At 41.1% G+C, this 22401-nt stretch overlaps 2 protein-coding genes across 4 annotated transcripts; both read left to right on the forward strand.

Moving 5' to 3' along the window:
* Positions 1-30: 30 nt before the first annotated feature.
* GPN3 (GPN-loop GTPase 3) lies at positions 31-8875 on the forward strand. Of its 2 annotated transcripts, none has more exons than XM_081113384.1 (8): positions 31-127; positions 906-1014; positions 3737-3904; positions 5472-5596; positions 6171-6286; positions 6428-6524; positions 7036-7164; positions 8261-8875. In XM_081113384.1, the coding sequence occupies exons 2-8, from the start codon at positions 924-926 to the stop codon at positions 8321-8323; spliced, it is 789 nt and encodes a 262-aa protein (XP_080969510.1). In that variant the 5' UTR covers positions 31-127; positions 906-923; the 3' UTR covers positions 8324-8875. The 2 variants fall into 2 exon arrangements, with proteins under 2 accessions (XP_080969510.1, XP_080969509.1); XM_081113383.1 differs by having other exon boundaries at positions 40-167.
* Positions 8740-20901, forward strand: ARPC3 (actin related protein 2/3 complex subunit 3). 2 transcript variants are annotated; one of them, XM_081113388.1, is made up of 7 exons: positions 8740-10209; positions 12627-12726; positions 15495-15571; positions 17970-18038; positions 19301-19427; positions 20021-20115; positions 20599-20901. In XM_081113388.1, the coding sequence occupies exons 1-7, from the start codon at positions 10204-10206 to the stop codon at positions 20659-20661; spliced, it is 537 nt and encodes a 178-aa protein (XP_080969514.1). In that variant the 5' UTR covers positions 8740-10203; the 3' UTR covers positions 20662-20901. The 2 variants fall into 2 exon arrangements, with proteins under 2 accessions (XP_080969514.1, XP_080969515.1); XM_081113389.1 differs by lacking the exons at positions 8740-10209; positions 12627-12726 and adding an exon at positions 14119-14205.
* The last annotated feature ends 1500 nt before the right edge of the window (positions 20902-22401 follow it).

Raw genomic sequence — 22401 nt, forward strand, 5'->3', positions numbered from 1 at the left:
GTGATTGGTTCGCACCCCGTTCCCGGAACTGAGGGCGTCGCGCGAAGGCTGAAGGGAGTGTGGCGGCCGCTCTTGGGGAGTGCTGCGCGGCGGGCGGCTCCGGGATCTCGGGAGCTGACATGCCTCGGTATGCGCAGCTGGTCATGGGCCCCGCAGGCAGCGGGAAGGTGAGGATTTGGCGGAAGAAGGAAGGGAGAGTAGAAGCTCGTGGGAGGCAGGGAGGTTCGGGTCCAGAGGAGGGGACCGGCGGGTGTTTGTATTGGGGACCCTGAGACCCTGGGCAGCTCCCTTCTGCAGTCTGGGCGTCGGTACCCTGTTCGTTGTTGTTTTGAAAGGAGAGGAGTGATAGTTGCTAATACTTATTTGTATACTTAAGCCCCAGATACTGCGCTGAACACCTCATTTGTTTCCACAACAACCCTCTAAAATAAGCCCTGTTAATCCGGCCGTTACAGACAAGGGAAATGAGACACAAAGGTTCTTTGGTCGGGATCACAGCTAGTAAGTGGCGGCTGGAATCCAGTTTTTTAACATATATTTTTATTGACTTCAGAGAGGGAGAGACAGAAACATCAATCATGAGAGAGAAAATCATGGATCGGCTGCCTCCTGCACCCCTCCCCCCCCCCCCAAACTGGGGATGGAGCCTGCAAGCTGGCCACGTGCCCCAACCAGGAATCAAACCATGACCTTCTGGTTCATAGGTCGATGTTTAACCGCTGAGCCACACCAGCCGGGCTGGAACCCAGTGTTGTCTCATCCGGCCCTGTCTAGCTCCCAGGGATCGGTGAAGGCCTAGTTTTGTCCCTAGCAGACACTGCCCAGGGCGTAGCGTCCTTCTGGGGGTGCAGGAGGTAACATTACATTGCTGTTGATCTGACCCCTTGAGCCCTGTGACATTACAGAGTACTTACTGCGCCACCATGGTCCAGCACTGCGAAGCCCTCAATCGGTCTGTCCAGGTCGTGAACCTTGATCCTGCAGCGGAACACTTCAACTACTCCGTAATGGCTGGTGAGTCCTGAGCACAGCTTTCCCCTCCTTCAGGAAAATTAAGGGGGTGAGGAGGCGGGGAGTGCTGGCAGCTCGGCATAGAAGCTGAAATATTATTGCTACAGTCTGGTCCCCTGGTTAAATGGTGAGCAGTATGAGGCTGAATGTCATTTGATGACATCCATTTATGTTCAACAGTATCCTTTCTTGTCGTCTCTTAGTACTAAATTCAAGTAAGTAGGTGCCTTCCTCCCTACCCCCTTCCCTTCTGTACTTTCCATGCGTAGTGCTGCTATGGTGAATCTGGTTTACTGCTCATCATACTCTGAGTGAGCCCCCTCAATGTTTGTTTGTTTTTTTTAACTCTTAATGTATTCAAGTGTCTGTGGAACAAGACATACGAATCCTGCTTTCGTGTACCTTTTAGTCAGGGAGATAAGCAATAAGCAGCATGCTACAGATTGAGATAAAGACTGCCAGTAGGCTGATTAGAGGGAATTAACTAGAGGAGATTGCTTTAGGTAGTGTAGTCAGGGATGGTGTCTCGGGAGGAGAGGATATTTGGGCCCAGACCTAAAGATGGCAATATGCTCATCAAGCTGGGGAAAGGCTTTCTAAAATGAGAGCACATCAAGGTCAATACAGAGCCTTAGAGATGGAAAAGGGTTTGATTTATTCCAGAAAAATCAAAGATTTTGATGAGTTGGAGCATAATGAGTGAAAGAAAGAAGTGGGTAGGAGCTAGTAGGAGATGAGAAGTTTTGGTTTTATCCTGTGTGTGTGGTTTTTTTTAAACTTATTTTTATTAATTGTAATTCATCTGGTGGGTCCAACAGAATTTGTTTCAACACTTTTTAAAAAATATATATTTTATTGATTTTTTACAGAGAGGAAGGGAGAGGGATAGAGAGGTAGAAACATCGATGAGAGAGAAACATGGGTAAGCCGCCTCCTGCACACTCCCTACTGTGAATGTGCCCGCAATCAAAGATACATGCCCTTGACTGGAATCGAACCTGGGACCCTTGAGTCCGCAGGCTGACGCTCTATCCACTGAGCCAAACCGGTCAGGGCTCAACACTTTTTTTGTTGTTAATCCTCACCCAAGGATATTTTTTCCAGTGATTTTTAGAGAGAATGGAAGGGTGGGGGAGAGGCAAAGAGAGTGAAACATCGACGTGAGAGAGATACATCGATTGGTTGCCTCCCACATGTACCCCAACCAGGGCCAGGGTTAAGCCTGCAACTGAGGCACATGCCCTTGACCGGAATCAAACCCAGGATTCCTCAGTCTGCAGGCCGACGCTTTATCCACTGAGCCAAACCAGCCAGGACTATACCGTTTTCCTATTCTGTTTGGGCTGCTATAACAAAATGCCATAGGTGGAGACTTACAAAAAATAGAAATGTATTTCTCACACTTCTGGAGGCTGAAAGTCCAAGATCAGGATGCCTGCACAGTCAGATTCTGGTGAAGACCCAGTTATATTCTGTAGGCTGCCAACTTCTCCCTGTGTCCTCACATAAGGGGGTGAGGGATCCTTAGGGCTTCTTTTATAAGATCCCTCATGACCTAATTACCTCCTAAAGTCCCCAACTCCTAATATCAACGCTTTGGGCTTTAGGTTTTGAACATATGAATTTTGGAAGGACACATGTATTGAACCTCTAACACTTGTCAGCGATGGAATGCCATTAGAGGGTGTTAAGCAGGGGAGAGGGCTGGCATCTGATTTATGTTTTTAAAGATAACTGGCTCTCAGATGACAAATGGACTCTAGAGGGTCAAGAGTAGAAGCAGGGACCAGCAGGGCAGCTATCATAGTTGTCCCAACTTGGTGTCAGATGTTATCCCTGGGAAAGTACATGGGAAGATATTATCCACATACATGGGGCTGTGAGTGAGGCACAGTTCTCTGGGAACAGAGAATCTAGGTTTGAACACAAAAATAAAAACCTACCGTAGATAGTTAAAAATACTGATTTCCAAAAATTAGTAATAATAGAACCATGCATATACCAGAATTCTTTGAGCTGCTGCTATAGGTGATGTAGCTATGTTATCTCATATAGTCCTCATCCTTCTACACTAGGATATATGATTTGTACCCCATCTGTAAATACGGAAAGTGAGGCATAGGAGGGTTAGGTAGCTTCCTTGGGCTCATTGTGTTAAGAAACAGTAATTGGTTTTCTTGGTTTGTTTGTTTTGTTTACTGGTTATAGGATACTTAGTGTATATTCACATGGTTCAAAATGCAAAAGTTACAAAAGAGTAAATGTCTCTCCCAGCTCTGTGTCCCAGCAGTCGGCTGCCATCCTAGGAGGCAGCCAGTATTGCCACTTTCTGGGGTGTGTTTATCCATAGAGAATCTATGCATATAAAATCAAAGATGCATATTATTATGTACATATTGTAAGCCTTTGTCTTTTTTAAAAAAAAAACACAAACGATGGATTCTTACCTGGACTTCTATACCTTACACTTTTCACTTAACAGTGTAACTAGGAGATTGGGTCATAATCAAATACTTAAAGAGCTTTTCCTTTTTTATGGCTGCATAGGATTCTATTGTCTGGCTATACAATAATTACTTCCCACAGACACTGATATAGGGAATAACCATGTACAGAAAATAATCTCATATGTGTGAGTTTTTATGTAATGGTTAATTATCACTTGTGAGGAGGACAGTTTTCAAATGGATGTGCTTCTATTCCGAGGCCTGCCTATCCTTTTCAGACATCCGGGAACTGATCGAGGTGGATGACGTGATGGAGGATGATTCTCTGCGGTTTGGTCCCAATGGAGGATTGGTGTTTTGCATGGAGTACTTTGCCAATAATTTTGACTGGCTAGAGAGCTGTCTTGGCCACGTAGAAGATGACTACATCCTTTTTGACTGTCCAGGTGGGTGAGCCATTTGAATGTGCCATTTTCCTCAAAGTCATGCTGGGTCTGTCCTCAGTAGGAGAAAGTGCAGTGAGCATTTGTCATTCTGAAGTATACAGATTGCAGTAAGGTACAAAGCTCTTATTCATCGGCTCTAATCATTCATTGAGTTTACTGAGTGCTTAACTTTGTACACTGAGAATACCATAGAGAACCAGGGAGCCATGGTCTCTGCCCTGGTGGAGCTCACAGTCACGTGGCAGTGCTAGACAATATAAACAAAAATCACCAAATGTTACTTAATATTCCTTTGTATCGGAAATAGCATAGAGCAGCGGTCACCAACTGGTGGTCCGTGAGGTCCGAAAGGTTGGCGACTGCTGGCATAGACCATCACACAGCAGGGAGGTTAGAGGAGGCTTTGATCCAGTGGCCTGTAGGCTGGGCCATAGCCCGAAGGTGAGGGAGACTGGTCCATGCAAAAGTCACAGCATGTTGTAGGCCTACGGGCAGGAAGGAAGGAGGTGGGTTTGAGACACCAAAAAGGCTGTTGGGGCTGAAGCACACAGTGCACAAAGGGAAATGTGAAGTGAGGCTGGTAGGGGAGAGAGAAACGCATATGACTTGTTAAGCCAAAGTGTGAATTTTAGACTTGAGCTTAACTGAGCTTTGATCATATGTGGCTCTCACTTTTTCCCTTTGCTTTTAATTGAACATACACACACCCACAGAAAAGTTCAGATGTCGTAAGTGTTCAGCTTGATGAATATTCCTAAACTGCAGTACCTTTGTAGCACTCGCTTTTTTATTTTTCCTTTTATTTTTTTATTTATTATTTTTTTTAAAATATATTTTATTGATTTTTTACAGAGAGGAAGGGAGAGAGATAGAGAGTTAGAAACATCAATGAGAGAGAAACATCGATCAGCTGCCTCCTGCACACTTCCCACTGGGGATGTGTCCGCAACCCAGGTACATGCCCCTGACCGGAATCGAACCCGGGACCTTTCAGTCCGCAGGCCGACGCTCTATCCACTGAGCCAAACCGGTTTCGGCTATTTTTCCTTTTATTGAATTTATTGGGTAACACTGGTTAACAAAATTGTAGTGCTTGCTTTTGATGGGCAAAAACTAAAAAGTATGATAAACCTCATGATTTTGTGATTGCTTCAAGAGGCTAGAAGACTCCTTAAAATGAAATATATTACTACCAGGGCTTGACTTCCTTTTTTTTTTATGTTGTTGGTTTGTTTTTAATTTTAATTTTTTAAAATATATTTTTATTGATTTCAGAGAGGAAGGGAGAGGAAAAGAGAGAGAGAAAGAGAGAGAAACATCAATGATGAGAGAGAATCATTGATCGGCTGCCTCCTGCATGCCCCTGCTAGGGATTGAGCCCTCAACCCGGGTGTGTGCCCTGACTAGGAATTGAACCGTGACCTCCTGGTTCATAGGTCGATGCTCAACCACTGTGCCACTCCAGCAGGGCAGTTTGTCTGTCTTTTTTAACCATCTTATGGGTAAATTTTTTTTGTATTTTTTAACATTTTCTGATTGTAATAGTCTTGCAATTTTCTTCATGTAGGTCAGATCGAGTTGTATACGCATCTGCCTGTGATGAAACAACTGGTCCAGCAGCTAGAACAGTGGGAGTTCCGAGTCTGTGGAGTTTTTCTCGTCGATTCACAGTTTATGGTGGAGTCTTTTAAGGTTTGAGGATAAATCTGTTGTTGATATTTCAGTCATGGGTGCAAGCAGATGGCAGTCTCCTTTAATCATTGTGTGATTCCGGACATTTCACAAACTATACTCTAGAGTTACTTTGTATCCCTTATAAAATTATTATAATAATGTATTTTTACTTCACATGGTAAATTATGATATTATATAGAGAACTACTTATTGAGAAAAATGAGGCAGATGCATATTATGTATGTGCATTTTTAATTTTCTGAGGGCTATTTATCTAGTTTATGAACTGTCTAAAACTTTATTTCTCATTAATAGCTCTTAAGGAATTTTTTATGGGAAAGAAGGTTAAAGATATGGTCTAAATTGAGATTTGTGACCACCGCAGATTAAATCTACACCTTTTTTCTCCTCACCTTCGGAAACCAAGGGTCAGCCCTCTGATTAGTGGACTGTCCTTTCTTTAGGATCAGTGTTTCTTTGATTGAGGCCAGTTCTGCTCCAGTGAGGCACAGAAGCCTCTCTTTCATGCAGAGACCAGGGAACTTTGTTGGCACCTGTTGATTTATCTTCCCTTTCCTGTTTCCTTCTTCAGTTTATTTCTGGCATCTTGGCGGCCCTGAGCGCTATGATCTCTCTAGAAATTCCACAAGTTAACATCATGACGAAAATGGACCTGCTGAGTAAGAGAGCTAAGAAGGAAATTGAGAAGTGAGTTCATGGCCTCCACTACAATCAGATCTCAATTGCAGCGATGAATCTTCTAAGCTTTATTTACATGTGAGGTTCTGTCTGTCTGTAAATTGGATTTCTTCTTCCTTTTATTCATCAGTCTCTTTCTCACTTTTAAAGGTTTCTAGATCCAGACATGTATTCTTTATTAGATGATTCCACAAGTGACTTAAGAAGCAAAAAATTCAAAAAATTGACTAAAGCTGTATGTGGACTGGTAAGCTGGTTAAATTTTTGTTGTTGTTGTTGTTGTTTGTTATTCATCGATGTCCAGTCAGTGGCCAACATTACGGAAAGCACAATACAGTCCTACTTGCTTGCAATGGGGAGGTGGTGGTGACAGGCTGTGGGCTGGCCAGTCAGCAGTTTATGGTGTTTTTTTTTTCATCCCCCCCCCCCCCCCGTTTAATTTAGAAGCAGTTATTGGTGATAGCCAGTAAATTAACTGACATGTCCATTATCCCAAGCCATTTTGGGAATTCAGAACTGTCTGTGCCCTGTTGAAATTTCCAGTGGTTGTTGAATTCAGATAAATGCCTATGAAATAGTATCTAGTTATGTAGTAAGTTGAGTGTTCTGGTAAGTCAAACCAGAAAAATGAATATTGATTTTCTGTTTTGTCTCTGTCTATCAAATGATAAATGGTTATAAACCTCAAATATATAAGTTGAAAATTAAGCATGTTGCACAGTTTCAGAATGACCCTTTCTGAAATCTCCAACTTATAGATTGACGACTACAGCATGGTTCGATTTTTGCCTTACGATCAGTCAGATGAAGAAAGCATGAACATTGTATTACAGCATATTGATTTTGCCATTCAGTATGGAGAAGACTTGGAATTTAAAGAACCAAAGGTAATTCCTGGTTTGGGGTATTTATTGGCTTTTAGTAAAAATGTTTGCCGGCAATCCTTGATCTTCTGTGTAATCCAGAAACTCAAATTAATTTTTGTCTTAGTGGTGGCAGTAACCTGGGCTTCTCTGGGTGATTCCTGAAATTGACTCCTGAGCTCAAAGAGGAATATCAGTTTTACTCTATTTTTTATTGAGACACTATTACTGATTTATGTTTCTTAGTACTCAGAGCTTGGGATAGATGCAAAAAGGAGGTAAAATCCAATTGAATTTGGGCTGTCCTCACATAGGTCAATAGAAAGACTAACGATACTTTTCAGTAGGGTATTAGCACAGTAAGATAGCTGAGAACTGGTGTAAGAAATGCTGCCAGAACCGGTTTGGCTCAGTGGATGGAGCGTCGGCCTGCGGACTGAAGGGTCCCGGGTTCGATTCCGGTCAGGGGCATGTGCCTGGGTTGCGGGCACGTCCCCAGTGGGAGATGTGCAGGAGGCAGCTGATTGATGTTTCTCTCTCATTGATGTTTCTGGCTCTCTGTCTCTCTCCCTTCCTCTCTGTGAAGAATCAGTAAAATATATTTTTAAAAAAAAAGAAAAGAAAAGAAAAAGAAATGCTTCTAGCCCTGTCTTCTGTGACTCAGTGTGTTGGAATGTGGTCCCATGCATGGAGGGTCATGGATTTAATTCCCAGTCAGGGAACATACCTGAGTTGCAGGTTTTAATTCCCTGTCAGTGTGCATATGGGAGGCAACTGATCAATGTTTCTCTCTCTGTCTCTCTCTCTCTCTTCCTCTGTCTTTCCCCCTCCCTCTGTCCCTACCTTTCTTCCTCTTTCCCCCCTCTCTAAATCAATAAAAATGACTTCAGGTGAGGATTAAAAAAAAGAAGAAGAAATGCTTCTAATGAGATATAAACACTTTAAATATTCTTTCAGTCATGCCTTTTGTTACTATTACCTATTACCTATGTGCAGCACCAGGAGCTAGCACTGAGTGTTAGCTCCTTACAGAGCATTACATGAAAAATACGTAAACACATACTATGTCTAACTGAGGGGAGACCAATGTATTTTCTCTTTTGTGTTTCCTTTGTGTCAGGAACATGAAGATGAGTCATCTTCTATGTTGGATGAATATTTTCAAGAACATCAGAATGAATAAAGAGTTTATTAACATGTAAATGTATATGTGCAAAGAGCTTGTGGCTGAACCGGCAAAATATTTTTCTCAATGGATGCAATACTAAAAAGCTGCTTATTTTAATGAAAAAAATAATACTTGGCTCTTTATCAACAGCACACCAGAGTCAAGTTCTTGGTTATTCTGAAACTGCTGCTGTTTAAAGTGGAATCTTTTAGTGTTATATTATTACTAAGCATCAGTTTAGATTTTAAAAGTTGAAATTGAAATTAATTCACATAGATTTGTATATAATGTAAATTAGCACCTGTGGTACAGTTAGGACCAGTCTACCTTTATTTTTTCTGTTTGGTTTAGTTATTTTTGAAGGTTTTTTTGGAGGAGCAGGAATTATTGTAACAAAATATGTATATCCAAAGGTGAAAATCTGTAGGATATAGGTAAAACCATTGTTTATATGTATTCCAAATTTCTACATTGAAAATGTATTATTTGTATAATTAAAAAATGAAAAGTGACTAATTTTTAAAGATACGTATGTATATAAATAAAAGAAACAGCATTAATCTTTCATTACACTCTTGTTCTCCATTCATAATTTGAAATAACAGCCAGGCAAAATGTTTTGAATTTGTAAAATTTCCCAAGTAGGAGATGCCAGACACTGGGAATAAAATGGGAGCTTGACAAAACCTTATTCTTTTTTTTTCTTCTTTTTTTTTTAAATCCTTATTCTTTGGAGCTGACGTGCTGGGTCCTTGAGATTAACCATAAACAGGGAAGCCTCTGATAAAGAACGGGAAGAAGAAACAGTAATGAAAGGGAAAGTGATAACAGGCTACTTTGGGCTCATTGTCAAAGAAGGTGCCTCCTATTTGACAGGAGACCAAAATGAGAAGTCAGTGTGGGAACCAGGAGCAAAGTGTTCTAGTCTGGGGAACTGGCAGAAGAAATGGGCCAAAGCAGGAATGAACTTGTCTTTTAACATGAGGTGCTTTCTAGTAATTTTAAAATTCCTGAGCCTTAGAAGTTCTCAGCACATTACATGCAATTCATTCATCCTCACAAAACTGAATTAAGTACTGTTATCTCCATTTACAGGTGAGGAAACTGATTAGCTAGATTAATTCACTAGCCCAAAATTACAGAGCCTGGTAAGTGTAGGAGCTGGAATTCAAATCGAGTCCATTTTCTCAGTCATTACACAAAGAATTGCAGTACAGAGTAACCCACAAATCCCTTACCAATGGGCTCTCCATTTTTAAAACTAGTAGGTTCATTCATTCCCTTAGCAAACATTTATTAATGCTTATGTATCATCACATTTTTTTTTAGACAGGGGTACGCAGCAGTGAACAAAACAGACAAAAATCCCTGCCTTTTTGATGTTCACATTGATGAGATAAATACCAAAAGTAGTTAAGAGGGAAGACTATGAACCAGGAGTTCATGGTTCGAATCAGGTCAGGGCACCTGCCTGGGTTGCGGGCTGATCCCCAGTGTGGGGCGTGCAGGAAGCAGACGATCCATGATTCTTATTGATGTTTTTATCTCTCCCTCTCCTTTCCTCTCTGAAGTCAATTTTGAAAGTATTAAAAAATAAAATAGTGTGACCCAGGTAATGCTTCACAGGGATTTGTAACCCCAAGACCCATCGCCAGCTCCAGGCCTCACGCATGCGTGACACTCAGCCTCTACTTAGTGCTGGCGCGCCCCCTGGCGCCCCTTCGGATTCCCGCAGCCCCAGCAGCCAGAGGCGGAACTTCAAGGCCGGAAGCGCAAATCGTCCCCTCGCCCTCCTCTTCCGGTTTACTTCCGCCTACCCCGCCCAAGCGCCGGACCGGAAGCTCCTCTCACTAACCCGATTCTCCTCATTGAGTTGATACTCGGGAGACGTCAAGATGCCGGTAAGGAGCCCGAGTCAGGGGTGTGAGGTGATGGCGAGAATTGGGGAGAGCGGTGAGAAATGTGCGTGCGCCGAGAGAAGCGGGCCAAGCCCGTTGGAGAGGAAGCAGGGTCCAGAGCGGGGGAGAGGGGAGGGAGCCAGTTCCTGTAGGATTGGGGACCGGCGAGTGTCGGTCAGGGGTACGAGAGAGGCTGCCTCGGCCCTCTGGCCCCTTCTCTGCAGTGCCGACCCCACCTTTGCCCTTTCTGTACCCCACCCCTACCGCCACCCCCCACCCCCGACATTGGCTGGGTCCCCAAAGCCTCATGGAGCCACTAAGTCAAGGGGAGGCACTTTTTATTTTTCATTTTTCTAGTCCAGGGTCCGGCTTCTCCTTTTTTCTGAAATCCCACTTCCTTCTCCAACCCAGGGGACGGGTCCCTTCCGCTTCCTGTCCTCTGTCAGACCCCACTTCCTCCCCTGGGGCCGCCACCCCTGCGCTGTTGGTTTAGGGCCCCCGGGGCAAACGCAAGGGCCGAGCCTGGTTTCCACACGTTTCAGGTTTATTGTGCATTCGAATAAGAGTAAAATTAGTGGTGGTCTGGTTTCTCTTAATTTCTGATAGCCAATCTCTGGGGTAGATTTATTGCCGTCGTGGTAGGCCTCCATTTTGCAGATTAGGGAAAAGGAAGTTTTCTACAACATGGGATTATTCAAACAACAAACATTACTGAGCACCTACTGCGTGCTAAGCACGGTTACAGCAGTGACTAGGGCAGCAAATCCCGGTTCTTACGGAGTTTACATTCTAATAGGGAGGCGGACAGGAAACAAGTAAATGCAAATAAAATGAGATAATTTATGACAATGACAAATGCTATGAAGAACATAGATGGGGAACAAGACAGTGGTTGTAGCTGGTGAAGGGGATGGTGGAGGCTGCTTTAGATGAAGCATACCTGTGATTAAAAAAAAAAGGCTCAAGCCATAGTTATCGGTACAAATATTGTGAATTCGATAGCGACCATTTGATTCCTGATGTGTTCCAGGCAGGCCCTGAGCTACACACTTTATATAAATTGTCCCATTTAATCCTCACGGTGATCCTATGAAGTAGATTGTTATTCTTTAAAAAAAAATTTTTTTTTTAATTTATTGATTTCAGAGAGGGAGAGAGAGATAGAAACATCAGTGATGCGAGAGAATCATTGATCGGCTGCCTCCTGCACGCCCCCTACTGGGGATCAAGCCTGCAACCTGGGCATGTGCCCTTGGCCGGAATCGAACCTGGGACCCTTCAGTCTAGAGGCCCATAGCGAGTCTGTGGGGTAGATTTATCTGAGTCAAACCGTCTAGGGCAGATATGTTATTCTTTTCTCATTTTTCAGAGGAGGAACCTGAGGCTGAGAGAAGTTAAGTAATTTACCCAAGGTTGCACTCTAGTGCAAACGCCTTGGTAAGCCAGGTTTTAAGCCAGTACTCTACAGCCCTGTGCTCATTCCAGTTGGACACCGAGCACTTATTTAATATCTTGATATTACTCAATTAATATCTGTCTTCTCCATTAGCCCAAAAGTTCTTCAAGGATGGAGGCCATACTGGTCTTGCATACTTGTAAATGACCAAGCCTTGCCTTCAGAAGGTGCTTAATAATCAGTTGGTGAATGAATGAATACATGAATGGTGCCCGTGTTGTCTTACAAAAAGCCAGGCATTTTGTAAAAGGCAGAACTAGGAATCATATACATATTGCTCTCATAAATGTGAGTTTACCCCCTTCATCCTTTAACTCACACCTCCCCAATGAAGGTGGTATATTTTCCTCAATATACAAATTTGGAAACAGATTAAGAAAAGTGATGTTTTGGTCAAAGATATAAAGCTAGGAAGTGGCAGAACAGAAAAACCAGTGCCTGGGTTCTGGCTTAACCACAGCTGATGGGTGGGTACTCCTGGTTTATATAATGTTTGCCTATTTCTGCAGTGTAACTATTCCCACCAGTTGCCAGTGTGATGTCACTGAATGTAAAATGGAAAGAGATGCACAGTAGCACCCCATTCATTATGTACTAGTAGTGCTATTTCTGCCATCAAGATACAAAAGACATAAATAACTTTAAGAGCATGGGCAACAGTAAAATAATTTTTAAAAATAAGGAGTAATGCATTTTGAATCTTTATTACCTTTGTTTTTAATATAATTTATTGCAAATTTATATAATTTAATTTTTGAAAATTTCTAAAAAGGTAACTGTTGGTTTTCATGAGCCAGTAAGAGCCAGCTCTGCATGTTGCTGCCACCCTCCCCTCTGCCACACGCCCTAGTTCATCTTTGGGTGGGTTACTCTTTTTTTTTTCCTTTGGAGAAATGTATTTGTTTGCCTTGCTGACATTTGTTCTGCTTCTGTTTCTGTATTCTTACCCGGCTTTCCTCTACAGGCTTACCACTCTTCTCTCATGGACCCCGACACCAAACTCATTGGAAACATGGCACTGTTGCCCATCAGAAGTCAGTTCAAAGGACCTGCCCCTAGAGAGAGTAAGTCGAAACCCCTTTCCATTATTTTCAGATGTTGGTGTGAAGCATCTAGCAAACCTCTGACATTAAGTCGGGGAAATTCTTGGCTCAGTCCTCTGTCTCTGGTTGCTGTTGTATTTTCTATTTGTTTGGTGGATATTGCTTTTTAGGCCTTTCAAGATTATGGGTATATGTTGCATCTAATAGGAAACTATCTTTGCTGCTAATTTCTCCAGGATATTTTGTTGAGGGAAGAGAGAAAATGTTGACACTTAAATCTTGACACTGTTTCTGTTATGACTGTCAGTTCTTACAAACTAATCTAATGCTGCTACTTCCATGTCCCCACCCCTTCTCTGTTATCAAGCTGGGGGGAAAAATTTTTTTTTTTTAATTTCATTTTCGATCCTTATCTGAGGATATTTTTCCACTGATTTTTAGAGAAAGTGGTTTTACCAGGGCCCAGGCCGGGGAGGAGCCTACAACCACTGAACCACTAAGCCAATCCAACTAGGGCAAAACAAAACATTTTAATCTCTTTTCCTTCTATTTCCTTTTTCCATTGCTCAGGAGTTTCAATTTTTAGCAATACCTCAATCTTAAATATATATATGTATATATTTTTTTCTAAGATTTTTAAATTGACTTTTAGAGAGACAGGAAGGGAAAGGGAGAGAGAGAAAAAAAAAACACATCAATGTGACAGTGAAACACAAGCCAGGAATGTGCCCCAACCAGAATCTAACTGGCAACCTTTTTGTGCATGGGACAACACTCAACCAAGTGAGCCACACCAGCCAGGGCTCAATCTTATATGTTAAAAGATGTGTCCTAAAAAACATTACTAATTCTGAATTTTATATTTGCTTTCTTTCTTGGTACTCACATTCCTCCCGCACCCCAAACCATTTTTTACTGTTCAGAAGCTCCATTCTTTTTAGACACTATCTGAGACTCTTCAGACACATTCTGAGATAATCTGCCAACAGTATGATGTGTATTATATTAGACATGGTTTCCCTGCACCCGGAAGGGGTCTGCACTGAGTTCCATTCATGGTTTCCAAGGCCATGGTTTTAATTAATAATTTTGTACTGAGGCCCTCTCCATCCTTCTGCCAGACTGTTAGACTTGACCTTTTTAAATTTAATTGCAAGCTCAATAAACTTAATAAATCTGGTGAGTCACTATAGTCTTTACTTGATTTTGAAATGAAATAAAAGGAACAGATGGGGAAAAGAAAGCAGACCAAAGAGAAGAAAAATGACGTAAAAGAATTACAGTGCAGAGAAAAAATAGCCAATGTTGGCTTAGATTCCTTGAGAAGAACCCTTTCAGATCGGCACAAAACACCATATGGTGTGTCAAAAGATGCAATTAACCAAGGAGTTAATCTGATTACCACCCTTACAGTTCTTTGAAGATTTCTACAGATAAGGAATGACCTGTTACTGTTCCCCAGAGGACTGGATTCAAACCAAATTGGAATTATGGATGAATGTAAGCTTATGCTGGGAGTTAAATAACTCTTAGCATTAATCTAATTATTTACAAGTATCTTTTGAACACCTTTTATGTGCCAAATACCCTCCGAGGTTCTGAACCTTGTAGCCTCCCCACCACCTATGGTGACATTTAAAAGAACTAGCTGGTTTTTATAAACACTGTTGAAACCTTTGAGGAAGTTTTCTTTTTTACAGATAAGAAAATAGATTGCAAGGAATACACATCTAGAGTTCAAATTCTATTGAAATTCTTTAGCAGAGAAATGAGCAGGAATAATGACTGCTGATTTTACAGAGTATTAAAACTTCAGGATTATTTTGCATTTCTGCTGTGTGAGAGGGATAGCAGGCATGGGCGAGAGATAAAAATAACTGTTTCTGTGTTGCTGAAACCAGCTGCTGGATACCAAGACCCTGGGATTGTAACCTTTTTAAAATAAGAAAAAGGAAAAGAAAAAATTGCCAAAAAAATTGTAATGAGATTTGTCTTTGTCACAACAGTATTTCTGGCTTTTTTCAGTTTCTAGCACCTAGAACAGCTTGTGCAAATATATTTGAAGTCATAGTATAAACAGAAAGATGTCCATGGGAACCCCAATGGGTTTCTAAATGACAGTTAAGAGGTGTGTTTTTTTCTGAAACTCGTATGTACATTCAAATAAAATTATGTTGAATGCTTTTTAAGTCATTTTATTAAAGTTAGTCTATGTCTCAGTCTGTTTTGAGAGATGTCTGGAACGATGTCCACCAAGTGTTAATAGTAGTTATTCCTTGGAAGTGAGATTAGGGTGACAATTAAAAATTCTTTGGGCCCTACCCGGTTTGGCTCAGTGGATAGAGCACCAGCCTGTGGACTGAAAAGTCCCAGGTTCGATTCCGGAAAGGGCACATGCCTGGGTTGCTGGCTCAATCCCCAGTAGGGGGCGTGCAGGAGGCAGCCAATCAATAATTCTCTCTCATCATTGATGTTTCTGTCTCTCCCTCTCCCTTCCTCTCTGAAATCAATAAAAATATATATATTTTAAAAATTGTTTGGTATTGATTAATCTTTCTAATAGTATGTATAGTTTTTATAAAAACAATAAAGCTATAAGAATAAATTATGTATTTATTTCTCTAGAAATTGTCTAAAGACTTTATATTTCAGTAGCCTCGTTTTATTTTATTCAACTCCAAAACTTCTGTTCATTAATCTTGGATAACTTTTTTTTATTATAGCTTTTCTAAATGTTATGTTTTGCATTAAGCTAATGTTCTCTCCCCCTCCCCTTGTATCTTGCTTAGCAAAAGACACAGATATTGTGGATGAAGCCATCTATTACTTCAAGGCCAATGTCTTCTTCAAAAACTATGAAATTAAGGTAAAGTACACAGCTTTTAATATTTAGGTAATTTTCTGATGGGAAAAAGATCTGGCTGGCAGTCCGGTTGCTCTAAATAAAATGAGATTATATGATTTTAAAAATCCAGAATAGTGCTTAATGTTAAGCTTTATGTCAATATTAATTTCTTTTTTTTTTTTTAATATATTTTATTGATTTTTTACAGAGAGGAAGGGAGTGAGACAGAGAGTCAGAAACATCAATGAGAGAGAAACATCGATCAGCTGCCTCCTGCACATCTCCCACTGGGGATGTGCCTGCAACCCAGGTACATGCCCTTGACCGGAATCGAACCTGGGACCCTTCAGTCCGCAAGCCGACGCTCTATCCACTGAGCCAAACCGGTTTCGGCTATGTCAATATTAATTTCTTATTTTTCTTCCAAAGTCTACACCACAGGTTGGCAAATGACAGCCAAAGGGCCAAATCTGGCCCACCACCTCTTTTTGTAAAAAAAGTTTTATTGAAACACAGCTATACACATTTGTTTATATTTTGTCTATGGCTGCTTTCATGCCACAATAGTTGAGTTGAGTAGTTGTAATAAAAACTGCAAAGCCTGAAATATTTATTATCTGGTCTTTGTTTCTTTATCCTACATTAACTAAGTACCTACTATGTACCAGTCTATAATTAAAAATCCTATATGCTATGTTATTTTTTATACACTTCTGTATCCTGGACCTGAAATGGAGAAATAAACTTCAATGACCCTGACCCTTCCTTCAAGCACCCTTTCTCCCCTTCTCTTAGTTCTTGGTAGGAATCAGGTCGAGGTGAAGGTGGTAGAGAAGGAGAGAGGGAAATAGAAAAAAAATTTCTGAGCTTCCGCTATGAGCAAGTTACAAGAAATGTCAACACATTTTATGGATGATATTCTAGAATATGAAACTTTAACTTCCTGCCAAACTTTGGCTTTTTGGAATCAAACTGGGTCTGAAATCTTTATTTGTAGATTCTTGGCTTACAAATTGTAGTCTAAATATTCTGTGTTATTAGCGGAATGTTTTCTGTATCTAATGCATGGTCTTATGTGTTTTATTTGTAATAGGTGTAAATAAATAAAATTCTGCCACATTTCATTCTCGCTTGATTATCACATGATCTGAAATATAGGAAACTATAGTTGTTGGTTTTATTTTTTATAGTTTGTTTTTTAAACTATAAATCTGTGTAAACTTTTTTTAAAGTATATCTTTATTTATTTCAGAGAGGAAGGGAGAGAGAAATATCAATGATTAGAGAGAATCATTGGTCAGCTATCTCCTGCATGCCCCACAGTCTAGGGGTCGAGCCCGCAACCCGGGCATGTGCCCTGAATGGGAATTGAACCGCGACCTCCTGATTCACAGGTCAATGCTCAACCATTGAGCCACGCTGGTGGGGCAAATCTGTGTAAACTTTGACCTGAAGTACGTGCCACATTGGATCCACACCCATTCACCTTTTCCACATTTTCCTTTAGGTTAAGAGTTGGGCTTACAGAGCTCTTCAAGAACAAGTCACACGTGAAATATTGTTTCCTCTTGTAGAGTCATGAATGTTTCTGTTCTCGGCAGAGATCCTAAAATGAAAGGGTTTTTTAAAATTAGCGAACCATGTGGTGCACCTCAGCTTTCCTGGCAGCTCTGTGAACTCAGCTTCCTACACAGAGTGAGGGGCTGTTGGCACAGTTCCTCGGGAACCCAAGGGCAAGAGGAACGGAGGACAACAGGAGCAGCTCAGGGCAGACAGAAAGGGGGCTTCAGAAGATTGCATTTGGAGAATGGGAATTTTAATGTATTTTTATTGATTTCAGAGAGGAAGGGAAAGGGAGAGAAAGATAGAAGCATCAATGATGAGCCGAAACCGGTTTGGCTCAGTGGAAAGAGCGTCGGCCTGCGGACTGAAGGGTCCCAGGTTCGATTCCGGTCAAGGGCATGTACCTGGGTTGCGGGCACATCCCCAGTGGGAGATGTGCAGGAGGCAGCTGATCGATGTTTCTCTCTCATCGATGTTTCTAACTCTCTATCTCCCTTCCTCTCTGTAAAAAATCAATAAAATATATTTAAAAAAAGAAAAAAAAAGAAGCATCAATGATGAGAGAGAATCATTGATTGGCCGCCTCCTGCATGTCCCCCACTGGGCATCAAGCCCACAACCCAGGCATGTGCCCTTGACTGGAATCGAACCCAGGACCCTTCCGTCCACAGGCCGACGCTCTATCCACTGAGCCAAACCAGCTAGGGCTGGAGAATGGGAATTTTTGATGCTATAGTAACTATACTTTCGCAGTTTTCAGTTGGTAATCAAAAGACAAAGATGTGAATTCATTTGTTGCACATAATTGTTAAGCTTTGTTCAGGACCGTTTTTAAGTTTTGTTTTCCCCTCTGTAGAATGAAGCTGATAGAACCTTGATATACATAACTCTCTACATTTCTGAGTGTCTAAAGAAACTCCAAAAGGTAATTAAACTTGCATGATCATCTGTCAGGAAAACAAACTACTGATAGGTATTTGGACTCGATGAGACTTTAAGGGCAAATAGAACATATTTCCTCTTAGAGCATGGACTTGAAAGAAAAATCTGAATGTAGATCTCTAAACTTACAGTGTAGTTAACTAATCAGAGGATACGGCTTTGCATGTATTTTCCTAAGACAGAAATCTTGAGCAAAAAAAAATCCCTTTTAAGCCTTTGGCTCCTAGGTTCTTTTTTTTTAAATGTATTTTATTGATTTTTTACAGAGAGGAAGGGAGAGGGACAGAGAGTCAGAAACATCGATGAGAAACATGGATCAGCCGCCTCCTGCACACCCCCCACTGAGGATGTGCCTGCAACCATGGCACATGCCCTTGACTGGAATCGAACCCAGGACCCTTCAGTATGCAGGCCGACACTCTATCCACTGAGCCAAACCAGTCAGGGCAGAGGTTTTTTTTTTTTTAAGTATATTTTTATTGATTTCAGAGAGGATAGGAGAGGGAGAGAGAGGTAGAAATATCATTGATGAGAGAGAATCACTGATCAGATGCCTTCTGCATGCTCCCTAGTGGGGATCGAGCCCGCAACCTGGGCATGTGCCCTTGACCGGAATCAAACCTGGGATCCTTCAGTTTGCAGACTGATGCTCTATCCACAGAGCCAAACCAGCTAGGGCTGGCTCAGAGGTTCTTAACTTGGGAGTCCAAGGATAGACAGGGGTCCATTAACCTGAGTGGGAAAAGATTCCATCTTTCTTTTCACTAGCCTGTTACTGAAATTTAGCATTTACTTTCATTATTAATGTGGACAACAACCCACAGTTGTTTTAGCAATATTTGTGACTTTTTCTCCAATAGAAACCACAGTATTTTGCATTTAGAGTGGAAGATTTTTTGCAACGTTGTTTACACATCACTACTTCAGAATTTAGTTATTAGGGCTATGGCCAGATCTTGTATTTAGTGCATGAATAAAGAAGCACATGTATGACTATAACAAATTTTTTTGATATTATAGTTATTGCATTTCAGTATAATTGGTTTCTTTTGTAATTCTATGTATTATATTTTAATTATTTAAAACATTATTCTGAGAAGGGGCCCACAGATAAAGCCTATGGGCAAAAGGTCACCAAAAATATTAACCCCAGCCAAAGCTACTTAAACTAAAAAATTGCAATTGTATATTATTATCCTTTTCCCTGTAAAATATATGTGTACAAATAATTTTTTTTTTTTTTAGTGCAATTCCAAAAGCCAAGGTGAGAAAGAAATGTATACACTGGGAATCACTAATTTTCCCATTCCCGGAGAGCCTGGTTTTCCACTTAACGCAATTTATGCCAAACCTGCGAACAAACAGGAAGACGGTAAGGACAGTATCTCCACTTCTCGCTATAATGGCACAAGATTTTCTCCATTTGACTTTTTACCCCCATTCTCTTCTTGCCTTGATTGCTGTACAATTGAGAGTGGAATCATTAGCACATACATTCTCTTACTAGCCACTCTCAAGAGATTCTTGATAGCAATATAACATGTAGAGAATCTTTTGGATCAAAATGAATATAGTTATAAAGCCTTTTATTTTTTATTTTATTTTAAAAATATATTTTATTGATTTATTTTTTACTGAGAGGAAGGGAGAAGGATAGAGAGTTAGAAACATCGATGAGAGAGAAACATCGACCAGCTGCCTCTTGCACACTCCCCACTGGGTATGTGCCTGCAACTAAGGTACATGCCCTTGACCGGAATCGAACCTGGGACCCTTCAGTCCGCAGGCCGACGCTCCATCCACTGAGCCAAACCGGCCAGGGCTATAAAGCCTTTTAGACTGTCATTTCTATTTCTTATCCTGTTTGAATGTACAGAAATAAATTGCAAAGGTCAGTGTCCAAATCAGCCACGAGCACATTTGTGATACAGTTTTTTGTGTTATTCTGCCTGCTCCTTATTTTAGAAGTGATGAGGGCCTATTTGCAGCAGCTAAGGCAAGAGACTGGACTGAGACTTTGCGAGAAAGTTTTTGACCCTCAGAATGATAAACCCAGCAAGGTAAGACCCGCTTCTTTGCCTATTTAGTTGATAACTCACGTTTTATCCTATAGTCTCCATTAAACAAAACACACTAAGATCTTTCATTGCAAGAAAACCTTTAGTTTCCAAACTGCCGTGTTGTTAAATTTTGAATATGTGCCTTGTACATGGTAGGAGTTCACGGTGAATCAGAGTGCATAATGATTACATATAATTAAAATTTTTGGTTGTCTGGTCTTATATCAGGACAGATTTTTTTGGCATGAGATATCTTGAATCTATTACCTCTATTTTGTCTTCGTAATTTTGAGTAACCTGTAAGTCACTAAATAAAAAATAAATTTTACATTTTTACATGTGCTTTCAAGGAATGTGTATAACATAAGGGCTGCCAGACTAACATAAACTTTAATATTAAATAAATTCATATTCTGGCTTTACCTTGAACTTGCATTGTAATTTCACTGCCACTGTGCGTTCTGTTTTGTCCCCTCGTATTAGTGGTGGACTTGCTTTGTGAAGAGACAGTTCATGAACAAGAGCCTCTCAGGACCTGGACAGTAACGAGAGCTGGGCAGACACTGTTTCCACAGCGTGGGCAGCATTTTACCGCAAGATGTACACAGTTCTTTGCCTTTATTTCATAAAGTTTTATACAGAAGAGAGAAGAGAACATGTCTTTACTTGAAAAGTTCATTATTAAGAATTTGGGGGGGGAGAACAAATTGTCAAAGGGTGATTTGAAATTTTCTGCAGTATTAAGCTGGTGCTTAATAAGTAATAATAAAGGAATTTCTCACATTGTGTCAGAAAAACGTTATTCCTTTGCCATTCACTTAACATTTTTTGTAGATAATATTCATCCTCTTAAAGTGTACAGTTCAGTAGTTTTTAGTATATATGCAAAGTTTTGCAACCATCACTACTAATTCCAGAAAATTTTCACCACCCCCAAACAATGTACTCTTTTTTTTTTTTTTTAATGTATTTTACTGATTTTTCACAGAGAGGAAGGGAGGGAGATAGGGAGTTAGAAACATCGATGAGAGAGAAACATCGATCAGCTGCCTCCTGCACATCTCCCACTGTGGATGTGCCCGCAATCCAGGTACATGCCCTTGACCGGAATTGAACCTGGGACCCATCAGTCCACAGACCGACGCTCTATCCACTGAGCCAAACCGGTTTCGGCAACGATGTACTCTTTAGCAGTCACACCACCTCTCGTCCCCTACTCCTCTCCATCCCCTTCCTCCTAGTCCCTGGCAACCACTGACCTATTTTTCTGTCTCTTCGGATTTGCCTGTTCTGGACATTTCACTTCAGTGGGGTCATATAACATGTGGCCTTTGTGTCTGGTTTCTTTCACTTAGAACCGTGGTCAGCAAACCGGCTCGCAAGCCACATGCGGCTCTTTGGCCCCTTGAGTGTGGCTTTTCCACAAAATACTACGTGCGGGCGCGCAGGTACAATGCATTGAAACTTCGTGGCCCATGCACAGAAGTCGGTATTTTGTGGAAGAGCCACACTCAAGGGGCCAAGGAGCCACATGTGGCTCGCAAGCCGCAGTTTGCCGACCACTGACTTAGAACAAGGCTTTCAGGATTTGTCCATGTTATAACTTGGTTCTCTTCCCATTTACCATTTCAACCATTTTTAAGTGTACAGTTAACTGGCATTAATTACATTCCATTCACAATATTGTGCAACCATCATCTCTATTTATTTTTAAATATGTTCTTACTGATTTCAGAAAGGGAGAGGGAGACAGAAACAACAATGATGAAAGAGAATCATCCATTGGCTGCCTCCTGCATGCTTCTTACTGGAATTGAGCCAGCAAGCCAGGCATGTGCCCTGACCAGGACTCTAACCATGACCTCATGGTTCATAGGTCGACGCTCAACTATTGAGCCACACTTGCCAGGCCTTCATCTCTATTTATTTACAAAACTTTTTCATTACCCCAAATGGAAACTGACCATTACCTGGTAAACTCTAATCTTTCAATTTCTGAATTTGCCAGTACCTAGCACCTCATATTATTGGAATCAAACAAGCTTTGTCCTTTTGTGTCTGGGTTCTTAGCATAATATCTTCAGGCTACATCTGTGTTGTAGCAGATAACAGACTGAAGAATCCATTGTCTGAATAGACTACATTTTGTTTGTCCAGTTTATGGACATCGGGGTTGTTGTACTTTTTGGTGGTTATGAAAATGTTGCCAAGAACATTCATGTACACATTTTTGTGTGGACATGTTTCCATTTCTCTTGGTTGTATACCTACAAGTGGAATTGCTGA

This window comes from Myotis nattereri (assembly GCF_964212035.1).
Source record: "Myotis nattereri genome assembly, chromosome: 19".
Taxonomy (NCBI): domain Eukaryota; kingdom Metazoa; phylum Chordata; class Mammalia; order Chiroptera; family Vespertilionidae; genus Myotis; species Myotis nattereri.